Source organism: Macrobrachium rosenbergii, chromosome 8 (assembly GCF_040412425.1).
Source record: "Macrobrachium rosenbergii isolate ZJJX-2024 chromosome 8, ASM4041242v1, whole genome shotgun sequence".
NCBI lineage: Eukaryota > Metazoa > Arthropoda > Malacostraca > Decapoda > Palaemonidae > Macrobrachium > Macrobrachium rosenbergii.
The window spans coordinates 3,267,666-3,281,282 of record NC_089748.1 but is presented as its reverse complement, the minus strand read 5'-3'; the positions used below and the strand labels follow the sequence as shown (position 1 = coordinate 3,281,282).

General features: G+C 37.2%; 1 protein-coding gene across 1 annotated transcript; it reads left to right on the top strand.

Annotated features, from left to right (window-relative positions):
- Positions 1-12,082: 12,082 nt before the first annotated feature.
- LOC136841033 (uncharacterized) lies at positions 12,083-13,417 on the top strand. The gene is made up of 3 exons (XM_067108087.1): positions 12,083-12,196; positions 12,537-12,979; positions 13,102-13,417. Exons 1-3 carry the CDS (start codon positions 12,083-12,085, stop codon positions 13,415-13,417), a joined length of 873 nt encoding a protein of 290 aa, XP_066964188.1.
- Positions 13,418-13,617: the final 200 nt, after the last annotated feature.

Genomic DNA, 13,617 nt, shown 5'->3' with positions numbered 1-13,617 from the left:
GCTTCTGTTCAGGTGCAGAGAGGAATGCTTTCCTGCTTCAAAACAAGTGATAACCCTCCTTTTCCGCTATGTTGTTTGGGCTAACATTCAAATGAGAGGTGCTTTTATTCAGAAATTTGAATTATTTCCTAGCTGGCTATGAGGGAGGAATGTAAATACTTGAATATATATATATATATATATATATATATATATATATATATATATATATATATATATATATATATATATATATATATATATATATATATATATATATATATATATATATATATATATATACAGGTGTTTTGAAATTAGAGCCCCACCCTCTACTGCATAAACTAAAATTGATATGGACAAAAACAAAAGTGATTCAGAACAGGTGTTTATTTAAGCTTCTTTCTGAGTAAGTATTTAATATTTTGTGTGGCCTCCATCTGCCTGTACCACAGCCTGCATTCTTCAGGGGTATGATTTCAGCAAACTGCAAAAAAGCTGAGACTCAAATTTCATTTCCCTGAGCACTTCGGTCACCTCTCTTCGCAGTCGTCGAGGCTTGGTATACCATCATAGTTCACTGTGCGTGCTTCAACACGATCCTTTAAGATACTACCAATGCTTTCACACACATTAAGATCAGGGGAGCTACCTGGAAATTCACTTGATGAGAAGAAGTCGATACCACTGTTTCGAAGTAGCTCCTGTGTCTGAAGAGCCTTGAAACATGGTGCCTTATCATGCAAAAATGTGACTTCTTCAACAGATAACATTTTCAGGATCTTTGAGGAAAGGAAATACTCCACCAGTAAGCACAGTTTCTCTGAAGTATTTGCCATTCCATGACTGTCCTTTTTCTTTGATGATCCATATTAACCGTTTGGCTGTGAAACAGAAAAATTCCCAAACATTCAGGAAATTTCGCAACTTGGCAATAGCTCACGTCATTGCTGATATCATCCAATTTTGCAGCCCAAATGATGTCATTTTTATGATTTGGCTTCCTGACTGTGTAAATGAAGAATTCATCTGATGCAGCAACATGGAGAAAGTCAGCTTCATCCCAATCTTTAAGAAATGAACCATAAAACCATGCACGGTCTTCTCTGTTGCTGAGTGATGTTGGGCTTGCTGATAACATGAAATGGCTTGATACCAGATTTTTTCAACTCACGATATACAGCACTATAACTTCTCTTCTTTCCCCTTTTTGTTTCTAGTTCAAGCCCAAATTGATGTAAAGTCTTTCTTGCTCTACCCCCTGTCTCAGCTATGATGTCTTTTGACTCCTGAGAAAGGACTTCAGGCCTTCCAAGATTCTCACTCTTTTCACGATGACAGTCATATAGATTTTTGTTCCAGTTTCTTTTAACAAAGGATTCATCTCTTTTAATGTATTTAGCTATCCAGGAATGTGAAATGAAGGATGTGCCAGCATCCCTGGTCTCTCTGAAGGTAATAGCCCGGATTCAGTCAGTCCATCTGATTTCCTCCGAGTTGTTAGCCATGGCTGTATCTAACTCTGTTACTCAGTCTGAAAATACAAGAAATGTAAAATGAAAAACAGCTAAATATAAACTTAAAATAATGTACTTGGAGATAGGCTATAGAAGAAAACGTAATAACTTTCCATTTGTTCTGTGGAGGGGGCTCTAATTTCGAAATACTAGTATATATATATATATATATATATATATATATATATATATATATATATATATATATATATATATATATATATATATATATATATATATATATATATATATATATATATATATATATATATATATATGTATGTATATATATAAATATATATATATATATATATATATATATATATATATATATATATATATATATATATATATATATATATATATATATATATATATATATATATATATATATATATATATATATATATATATATATATATATATATATATATATATATATATATATATATATATATATATATATATATATATATATATATATATATATATATATATATATATATATATATATATATATATATATATATATATATATATATATATATATATATATATATATATATATATATATATATATATGTGTGTGTGTGTGTGTGTATATATATATATAAATATATATATATATATATATATATATATATATATATATATATATATATATATATATATATATATATATATATATATATTTATATATATATAAGTTTTACATAATTTCGAATGATTTCGTATATTTGATTGTTCAGGATTAGATAACCTGCTACCTGTTCTATGACTTATGCCCCTGTGGGAATCTATGCGGACCTTCAACAGCCTCCTCGAGGGGCATAAGTCATAGAAGAGGTAGCATGTTATCTAATCCTGAGCAATCAAATATACGAAATCATTCAAAATTTTGCAAAACTTATATTGAAAGCAAGGATTTTTCCATCTTAGGCCAAGTGCAGAACAACAACGACTTAACCAGCTTAGAATCCATAATTATCAAGAAGACTGTACCATCGTTAGATACCCAATCGTCTTCAGTTAAATTGTTTATAGCCTAGTTTGGACAATTGGTTTTCCTCACACTGTTTTTTTATTTATGGTAGTCTTGCTCTTTCTTTCATATAGGTAGGTTGTTTTAAGATTTTAGTGAACTCCTTTTACTTATTATTGACTTGTCTTGGAATGAGGTGTTTTGTTTTAAATATTTTTACTAAATAAAGGGCTGTTGCCATTGCATTATTTTGTTATTAATGTTCGCAAATTATATTTTATAGTCTTGAAAATCCGACTTGGAATTCATCGCGAAACGTCAGCATATGAAATAAACTGTTAGATGATGAGGATGCCTTTCCCTATTACTTCCTTTGTAATGTATACTTCGAGCCTCAGCTCCGGCCCTTAAGTGTGTGTGTGCATATATATACATATATATATATATATATATATATATATATATATATATATATATATATATATATATATATATATATATATATATATATATATATTTTTTTTTTTTTTTTTATATAAATATTACTGCTGTTCACCCTCAATGTATTTAGGTGTAGGAATATTAGTCAGATTGACCTCGACAGAGAACATCTCTGTCCGCAGGTAGGCCAGGCAATTCAAAAATAACGATCACCGCAGAGACAGATGGCGCCCGTGCATAGGCTGGGTAGTTCAAAAAACAAAATATGCCTATGGCATTAGGGACCTAAACCTCAGAGAGGGTTTTCACTCAATAGTCTCTAGTAATGGTGGCCTTAAGCTATCTTTCCCTTTACTCTATGCATTCGGCGATGTCTTTGTCAAGGTCGGAGTGCCTGGGGCAGCATGTCAAGAGACCGCCTCACCTTGCGGGAACGCGAGCGAGGTCAGAGAGAGAGACAGACCACGAACAAGGAAGTATGCCACGTAGTGTGCCGGAACGGTGTCCCTTTGTTCCCTCACTCCACTTTTGCTCCTATGTCTATATTAATTAGTGAATTGGGAAGAATCCCGACTCCTGAGGTCCATTGTATGCGCAAACGACTCGACGTTCAAGGTAAGTCCATTTCTTGTTAAAGCTTCGTCGATTGACTAATAACTTTTTTGTATTTCCGTTTTCTTTGTTTCATTCTCCAGCCACCGCTTACGGGATATGCTATTACGAAGTCTAGATTAAGTCAAATTATTATATTGTTAGCGTTAGCCGAATTGTCCCAGTAAGTCTTGGGGATTTAGGCAAGCAAGTCATTTTTAATACTCTGGTATTCGTTATGCCTAGCGCTCATTGTTTGGGGGGGAGAACCGTTGTGTTTTTTGTATTTAATACCATCTTAACAAGTAGAGATTTTTCTGCGTCCATAGTTGGTGACGTTTATCATAAAGTCTTTATTCCTTGAATATTCTTTGTTAAGGTTAATTACCCTTAACTGGCGACCTTTGATTAATTAACGTCTGTCTTTGAGGTTAACTCTTGGCTTCAAGAGACAGGTTACGTGTATTCTTGGCATGCAGGGCCGTGCAACTTTACGTAAATTAACTAATAACTGATCAGCCAAGACACGTAACGTAACAATATATATATATATATATATATATATATATATATATATATATATATATATATATATATATATATATATATATATATATATATATATATATATGTGTGTGTGTGTGTGTGTGTGTGTGTGTGTGTGTGTGTGTGTGTGTGTGTGTGTGTATCTCAAATTTCATCACTTATGCATTTGTTCTGTGCATTAATATAATTAATAATAGGACCTCATTAAAACTGGATGGTATTTAGCAGAGATATTTCAGTAAAGTTGCAAGCTTTCCAGGACTAACTGTCCTCATCGGCTGGTAGCCGACAATGAGAACAGTTAGTCGTGGATAGAGTGTAACTTTTCCTGAATAAATATCCCCGCTATATACCCTCCAGTTTATAGTTACTATCACTTTCAGTACTTCGTCACTGATTCCTGTTGCCAGGAATTATCATAAAGTAAGTTTTTTTTCTTAGTGTTGAGAAAGTGCGTTTTTATGCCATGTAAACATATTATTCATGACGCTGTGACTGGTCCTTATACGTACAAACTCACTCACGGGAAAGAAAAGGAAAGTAAAAAAAAATGAAAAAGACAATGAAATAGAATGAATGTATAGATATGCCGTTCATACTCATTATTGGTAGCTTTATCCCCTGTTATCATACACTTATTACATCATACTGCACGCACAAAAACGGATTCTGAGAGCACTAACAGAGGTTGTTCATACACTTGACAACAGACGGAAAAATCTAAATTTCAGAGTTTATATCTTAGGCTTGCTACTTGAAATGGGAGTGGTAGAAAGCATTGTACGTAACTATGCTCATAAATTTGAGGTTTTGTAGGTTAGATATATATATATATATATATATATATATATATATATATATATATATATATATATATATATATATATATATATATATATATATATATATATATATATATCTTCTTCTTTCTTCTTTTTCTTTTAACGTATTTTATTCCCATTTTTGTATGGGGTAGCACGATGCCTTCTTTTGAAGGACTTTTTGATTTGGCTTTATATATAGACATGTGGTATCGATCGGCTGCCCTGCCTGACATCGCTTAGACCCCGGTACGTATATATTTCATGTATCATACCAGACCCAACGCCCTTTCTTCCCAGCAGCGAGAAGTTATTGCGCGGGTATGGCGAGCGTTCGAGACGTGTGAGATGTTTGTTATGTTTTTAGAATGTGTTGTAGTGGCTTTATTTTGTGTGTGTATTTAGTCTGTAACATCCATTATATATATATATATATATATATATATATATATATATATATATATATATATATATATATATATATATATATATATATATATATATATATATATATATATATATATATATATATATATATATATATATATATATATATATATATATATATATATATATATATATATATATATATATATATATATATATATATATATATATATATATATATATATATATATATATATATATATATATATATATATATATATATATATATATATATATGTAATTCTAATAGCCACAATGCCCTCTTAACTTCTCGAATTCTTCGCGCTTTTTTTGGATATGCTTGTAACTACGAAGCCGTGACATCCGACCTGGCCACGAGACCTCCTTGTGATTAAGGTGACCCGGGTTCGTCTCCCGCGACCGGCAAATCACAAGTCTCTTCAATTTCTTGTGTTTGGATGTCACGGCTTCGTAGTTACAAGCATATCCAAAAAAGCGCGAAGAATTCGAGAAGTTAAGAGGGCATTGTGGCTATTAGAATTACATATGTGTCTGGTAAAAGTGATCAGTAGATTCTGCATATATATATATATATATATATATATATATATATATATATATATATATATATATATATATATATATATATATATATATATATATATATATATATATATATATATATATATATATATATAAGAGAGAGAGAGGGAGAGAATCCTTGTCTGGCTTTGCACCTCTCCTGCGACCAACGACCCTTCCTCGTCCCTTCCGTCCCTCCTCTCATTCCGACTCCCACTTCCATGGCTTCTTACTTTTGTTCCCTAAAGGACAGAAGGACAGAATAGACGCAGACGACAATAAAATTCGTCGTAGGTCGCCAATGCAAGAAAAGGTGACGAAAGAACATAACAAAAGGGATCGAAATGAATTCAAGTCTGTGACGTCACGAGGGGCGGAGGGGGAAATGAGACAGGGAGGTGGGTATTTGTATAAAGAAAGTGGAAAAGGGGAAGTGTTGGCTGGGGGATCGAGTGGTATAGGGAGCGCTGGAGGAATCTCGGATATCTCTTGGGTGGGAATTTTCGATGGATGATGATGTAATTCTCTCTCTCTCTATCTCTCTCTCTCTTTCTCTCTCTCTCTCTCCCTCTCTGTCATAAACGATATGACTCTCTTTTTCTCTTCAGGGACCTAATGTTTTAGAATACAAGACAAATTTTCATATAGCCTTTCGTGGCTTTGTTTAAACAGTTTTTAATATTTGTGGAAAAGAAAAGGGCGTTACTCCCTGTATTATTGCTTAGTTTTCATCTTTTTGTTGGTAAAACCCTAAGAATGATGAAGAAAAAATGTTTTTATAATAACGGCGACATCGTAGTGCCGATAAAATCAACAGTAAAAATAACCTTAATAATGATGACAAGGAGGATGTGAATAATGACGATGACAGTTGAAGATAAATTTATAACTAAATTTTACTAAGTAAAATTGTGGCTATCAAACTTACCAGTTAGTTTGAGATACAGGCACTGGCCCTTAACTCTCTCTCTCTCTCTCTCTCTCTCTCTCTCTCTCTCTCTCTCTCTCTCTCTCTCTCTCTCTTTCTGAAAAGTATCTGAAGTAATAAAATTGTAAATAATAATCAATAGAAATCGCTATTGGTTATAAACTTGAATATGCAATAAACATATTGCATTCTTGTTTACTATGTTTTTCATATTAACTTCAAAACAGGTATACGTAGCTGCATAGGGGCTTGTAGACTGCAGACATGAAAAGAAATATAAAGAAAGCAGTAATGCATGCATGGTGAAAGTTTTTCTGTCGCAGCCAGTCTTCATTCTCTGCACTTGTTACGGTGTTTTAGTTAAGCGATGTCATAAAAAAAAAAGAGGCTTGGGCGGACTTTATATAAATTTTCTCCTATCGACTGGGGACCAAATGATTTCGGCTTGCAAGTCGAACCAGCCGAAGTCCAGGGGCTACTGACCCCTGCAGTACGAGTTATTTGAACGAAGTGATGCCATGAGTCCGAGGATTGAGAAAAGATGTGGAAAGAGGGTTTTGGAGAAAAGGATTTTGAATGAGGTGTGGAGCGGCTGATGCTTGTGGATAAAACAGTATTGACGAGGAAAAAATAGAAACTGCAGAGACAATTGGAAGGGTATGAAAGTTTTTGTATGAAATGAGAAATGAAAATGGATGCCACTGAAAGTAAAATTATAAGGCATATAGAAAGCAAATAAATGGAGCAATGAAAGAAAGGGCTGGTTTCTTTAGGTAGGCTATATGAGATAAATATTACAGAGGAATGAATGTTGCGAGATGTTAGCAAGGAAAATATCGTTGTTAATGAGACATTCCTGAACGCTCCAAAGACTTTTGACCGATAAAATCCATAATTTTTCGACTAGATTTAGTTAAGAAGCTTACAAGATTAGTTAATTTATTATATATGGTAAAGTGGGTTTCGAAATGAATTCTAATGCAATTTTCTTTTCACTGTTTAAATCGATAAAGATTTGCGAGAGAAAAGAAGCAATTATATCAATTTGCAAGGCTTCTTTATGAAAAATCAGTTAAAGTTTATCAGACCTATATGAAAATAAATTCTTATTCTCTCTCTCTCTCTCTCTCTCTCTCTCTCTTTGTACTACGCAGATTGATACATGGAACCCAGTATAACTTTCGTCTCCTCACAACGGACCACATGTACAGGTATCTGGTTTCACTTTGTTCTGACGTTACTGCCTATAACAGCATGACTCATTCTAATAGACTTTCCCGTAAGTTAAATAACTTAATAAATAATAGCACTTGGAACAATCTTGAGCAACAAGATAAAATTCTAAATTTATCTAACAACCCCCCTACTATAAAAAAAAAATTTAGTCTTAAGCCTTGGTTTTATCCTTTGCCCTCATGCCAGACCGGAAAAATATTCTAGTTTTTATAGTTGCTTTTGACAAATTCATATTTGATAAAAATTACAGCCTTGAAGAGATATGTTTAAAAGGCATTTTACTAAATGCATTAGTTCCTCGTTGGGTGAGTGGGTTCGAATCTCCGACCGGCCAATGAAGAAAAAGAGGAATTTATTCCTGGTGATTGAAATTCATTTCTCGCTATAATGTGGTTCGGATTCCACAATAAGCTGTAGGTCCCGTTGCTAGGTAACCAATTGGTTCTTAGCCACGTAAAATAAATCTAATCCTTCGGGCCAGCCCTAGGAGAGCTGTTAATCAGCTCAGTGGTCTGGTTAAACTAATATATATTAACTTACTAAATGCATTAGCTGACCTTAACAAGAGTCCCCCGTAGATTTATGAAAGCCATCCGCTCGCTACAAAAATTAGATGTTGTAATAAGGAGATTCGACAAAGACGGCAAAACCGTAATTATGGACAAAGACTTTTACCTCGACAAAATCAGCTAACTCCTTAGTGACACTAACAATTTAAAAAATTAACGAAAAATCTCCTCCAAAATGTCCTCACAGAATTTTTTTTAGAAAAGTAATATGAATTGGCAAAGACAAAAAGAGCATTGAACTACTGGAGAAGTTCAAAGTCATTAACCCAAAACTACCTAACTTTTAAGGCCTTCCCAAAACTCATAAAGATAATCTTCCATTCAGAGCTATTATCTCATGTGCCGGAGCTTTCACACATTAAACATTCTGAAGATTTCTGTCATAAATTCAAAGAAGCACAATACCACTTCACAGCATAAAACTTTCAAGATTAGATGTAGATTTCCTATTCACAAAAGTACCAGTACAGGACGTTCTACAGTTTTTGAGAGAAAAATAAGCCCTTATTCGGATAATTTCCCACTAGTCCTAGATAAAATAATAAAGTTAATTGAATTATGTGTATCAAATAACGTCTTCTCATTCGGGGAAAAATTCGGGTACACCATGGGCAGCTCTCTAAGTCTGTTTTAGCCAATCTATTCATGGAATATTTTGAAATTATAATAATAAATGCAATAAAACCTAAAGACATACCGTGGATGAGATATGTAGATGATATCCTAACATTTTGGGATAATAGGTGGGGCAATTTCAACGAATTTCTTTCAAAATTAAATGTATTAGTGTCTAGCATCAAATTCAAAGTTGAATGGGAAACAGACAACAAAATTCCTTTTCTTGATGTTTTAATAATTAGATAAATTTACCCTATACAGCAAACCAACATTTCACCTTCATACATTCACTATTTTAGTTATCATGACATTTCTACCAAGATTGGCGTAGCCAGCAATTAATTCTTAAGACCCTTGCGGATTTGCTCCCCTGATTTCCTGGAAAAGGCAACTGAACTAATCTGCAAGCAGCTGTCATCTTTAAAGTACCCTGACCATATAGTCGAGAAAGCTTTCCATAAGGTTAACATAATCTTCTACCGTACCCCTCAAAAGAAGACTAGGGAGACGCCCAGCAATGAAATAAGAATCCCACGCCTGGACAGGATTCAGACGTTGACACAGACACTTGGAAAATCTAACCCTTTTGCTTTTACCTACCCAAATACCTTAGCCAAATCCATGATTAACGTCCAATAAAGCCAGTCCCCGAAGACACAGGAGTATACAAAATCTCTTGTCTCGACTGTGACCAATCCTACATAGGTTTACAGGTAAATCACTCCCCCAGAGACTAATACAACATAAGCGTTCAGTTAGGTATGGCCAACAGAGCTCAGCTATTTTTGACCACATAAATAACCATAATTACAAAATTAACTGGAATTTGTCACATATAATTTATAGCAGCAATTGTCAGTTCAAAAGCCAGATGGTAGAATCAGCATTGATTAAACAAAGAAATATAATGAACCTCTCAAAAGGAGCTTGGGACTCAGATGTTATAAATAAAATCTTCCTCCAACCAGCGATTATGAAGATGAACCCCTTGACCATTTAGTACGTATATATATGTAGCGCACCAACGCTACCTGAACTGTTTAGTACGTATATATACAGGAAGCAGATGTTTTGACTGTGGCATTTAGTATTTATATATATATATATATATATATATATATATATATATATATATATATATATATATATATATATATATATATATATATATATATATATATATATATATATATGATTGATTTTTCCCGCTTTCCTTTCAAAGTTAATCCTCTATAATATATTTTCTCTAGGTCCGAGGAAGTGTTGTTGACCATATCCAAACAAAAACACTTCCTCCCAAACCCTCTTTTATCATAATTTTATTGATTTTCTGTATCTAATGCGGGAACTCGCCAATCACTTGGCGACATCGCTAAGTAGCAAGACGACGTGACGCTGGGCTGGGTCCTCTTAAACGGAATTCTGGTCTTTCGACAAAGAGGGTAGAAGGGCTATAATCCTATCTAATCCAACTTAGTCTCGGCCGTGAGTTACTTTCTTCTTCTCTGTTTTTCTTTTCCAGCTTTAGCGCAAATAAAAAACGATAAGTAGTTTATTGGCATTATTCCGACTGAAATATGAAAAATATACTCACTTGACTGTTTTATTACTTTACGATATGTTCAGTGCATGTCACTGAAGTCCAGATGCGCTTCATTCTCAATAACGACTGAAAACTGTTTTGTTTATTTATTCTAAATTGCTAAAATTGGCAATAATTGTAGTTTATCTCATCAATTTAACTTCAGCATTTCATTAAAATTACTTCAGAAGCTGTGTATATTATCTTACATCGCTATACACACGTACATACAGTATATATATATACATATATGTAAAGCCACCTACAGAGTCGTCAGCGGAGTCTCCATCGAACGTGTCATTCACTAAGTCTCTGCTGAGCAAGTTTTCTATGGTGGCGTCCCATTTTCTTCGCCTATACAATTGGTCATGCCTAACGCGCCAGGTCATGCTATTTCAATCATTTAAACTATGTATGTATTTGTTCACCTGTTGTCAATTGTGTATCTTGTATTTCTTCATTCGCAGGCATCAAGATTATATCCATATTGGAATTCTGTCTGTTTTTATACTGTAAATTGTACTTGCTCGCTGTATATTATTTTTAATTATTATCAACCTCAGGTCACACACAATCTTATTGTCTTTCGCGGCAAGGCGCCAGTCTGCCACTATATAAACTGCCTGGATCTCGAAAAAAACGAGCAGTGCTTCAGCGTCCCGAACCACATCACAACCGACAGGGGCCCCGCTTTCCTGTCTGAGTTATGCGGCCAATGGCCTGGTCAAGCGGTTTCACAAGCCCCTGAAGGCATCTCTCATGGCCAGCTGCACCGCCGAGGATTGGAAATATCAGCTGCCGTGGGTCCTCCTCGGTTTGAGAACCGCCCCCACGGCCGACGGCGCCCCGTCCGCAGCTGAGAAAACCTACGGCGAGTCCCTTGTGGTTCCGGGCAAACTTGTGACAGAAGATCGCCAAAACCCGTCAGTGCAGAGGCTCCGCGATGTGGTCAGCAAGTTCGTCCCCTGCAAGCATACATACACCGACAGGTCTCCCACTTTCACACCGCCGGGGCTGGCATCCACCACTCACGTCTTTGTCAGGAATGACGCCGTCCGCCCGCCACTGACCAGGTCCTACAGGGACCCTTTCCGCGTGCTGGAGCGGAACAACAAGCGTTCCTGCTTGCACTTTCCGGGAGGAACGATTGGGTTTCGATAGACCAGATAAAGCCCGCCCTCCTGGAGGAAGACGCAGACGTCACCGCAGCGCACCCCCTGCCCGGCCACCCTTCGCCGCAACCGGGCCCCCGCAAGCAGCGGGCGCACGGCCGCCCCAAAAAATGGCCGCCCTCACCCGCAGTCAGACAGCCTCACGCACAGAGTGCTCCCCCATTGTCCTCACGAAGCCATGGCACCCTTCAGCGCCCCAGCAGATACGCAGACTGATCAGACGTGTCCCACGTCTTGGGGGGGGGGAGTATTTGTAAAGCCACCTACAGAGCCGTCAGCGGAGTCTCCATCGAACGTGTCATTCGCTAAGTCTCCACTGAGCAAGTTTTCTATGGTGGCGTCCCATTTTCTTTGCCTATACAATTGATCATGCCTAACGTGCCAGGTCACGCGATTTCAATCATTTAAACTATGTATGTATTTATTCACCTATTGTTGATTGTGTATCTTGTATTTCTTCATTCGCAGGCATCAAGATTATATCCATATTGGAATTCCGTCTGTTTTTATATTGTAAATTGTACTTGCTCGCTGTATATTATTGTTAATTATTATCGACCTCAGGTCGCACACAATCTCATTGTCTTTCGCGGCAAGGAGCCTGTCTGCTGCTATATAAACTGCCTGGATCTCGAAAAAAACGAGCAGTGCTTCGGCGTCCCTGACCACATCACAACCGACAGGGGCCCCGCTTTCCTGTCTGAGTTATGGTCTGCCCTGGCTCGGCTGCTGGGGACAACGCATCACACCACCACGGCTTACAACCCGGCGGCCAATGGCCTGGTCGAGCGGTTTCATAAGTCCCTGAAGCCGTCTCTCATGGCCAGCTGCACCGCCGAGGATTGGAAATATCAGCTGCCGTGGGTCCTCCTCGGTTTGAGAACCGCCCCCAGCGCCCCGTCTGCAGCTGAGAAAACCTACGGCGAGTCCCTTGTGGTTCCGGGCAAACTTGTGACTGAAGATCGCCACAACCCGTCAGTGCAGAGGCTCTGCGATATGGTCAGCAAGTTCGCCCCCTGCAAGCATACAGTACATACACCGAAAGGTCTCCCACTTTCACGCCGCCGGGGCTGGCATCCACCACTCACATCTTTGTCAGGAATGACGCCGTCCGCCCGCCACTGACCAGGTCCTACAGGGACCCTTTCCGCGTGCTGGAGCGGAACAACAAGGCGTTCCTGCTTGCACTTTCCGGGAGGAATGATTGGGTTTTGATAGACTGGATAAAGCCCGCCCTCCTGGAGGAAGACTCAGACGTCACCGCAGCGCACCCCCTGCCCGGCCACCCTTCGCCGCAACCAGGCCCCCGCAAGCAGCGGGCGCACGGCCGCCCCAAAAAATGGCCGCCCTCACCCGCAGTCAGGCAGCCTCACGCACAGAGTGCTCCCCCATTGTCCTCACGCAGCCGTGGCACCCTTCAGCGCCCCAGCAGATACGCAGACTGATCAGACGTGTCCCACGTCTTGGGAGTTGGGGGGGGGAGTATTTGTAAAGCTACCTACAGGGCCGTCAGCGGAGTCTCCATCGAACGTGTCATTTGCTAAGTCTCCACTGAGCAAGTTTTCTATGGTGGCGTCCCATTTTCTTTGCCTATACAATTGATCATGCCTAACGTGCCAGGTCACGCAATTTCAATCATTTAAAC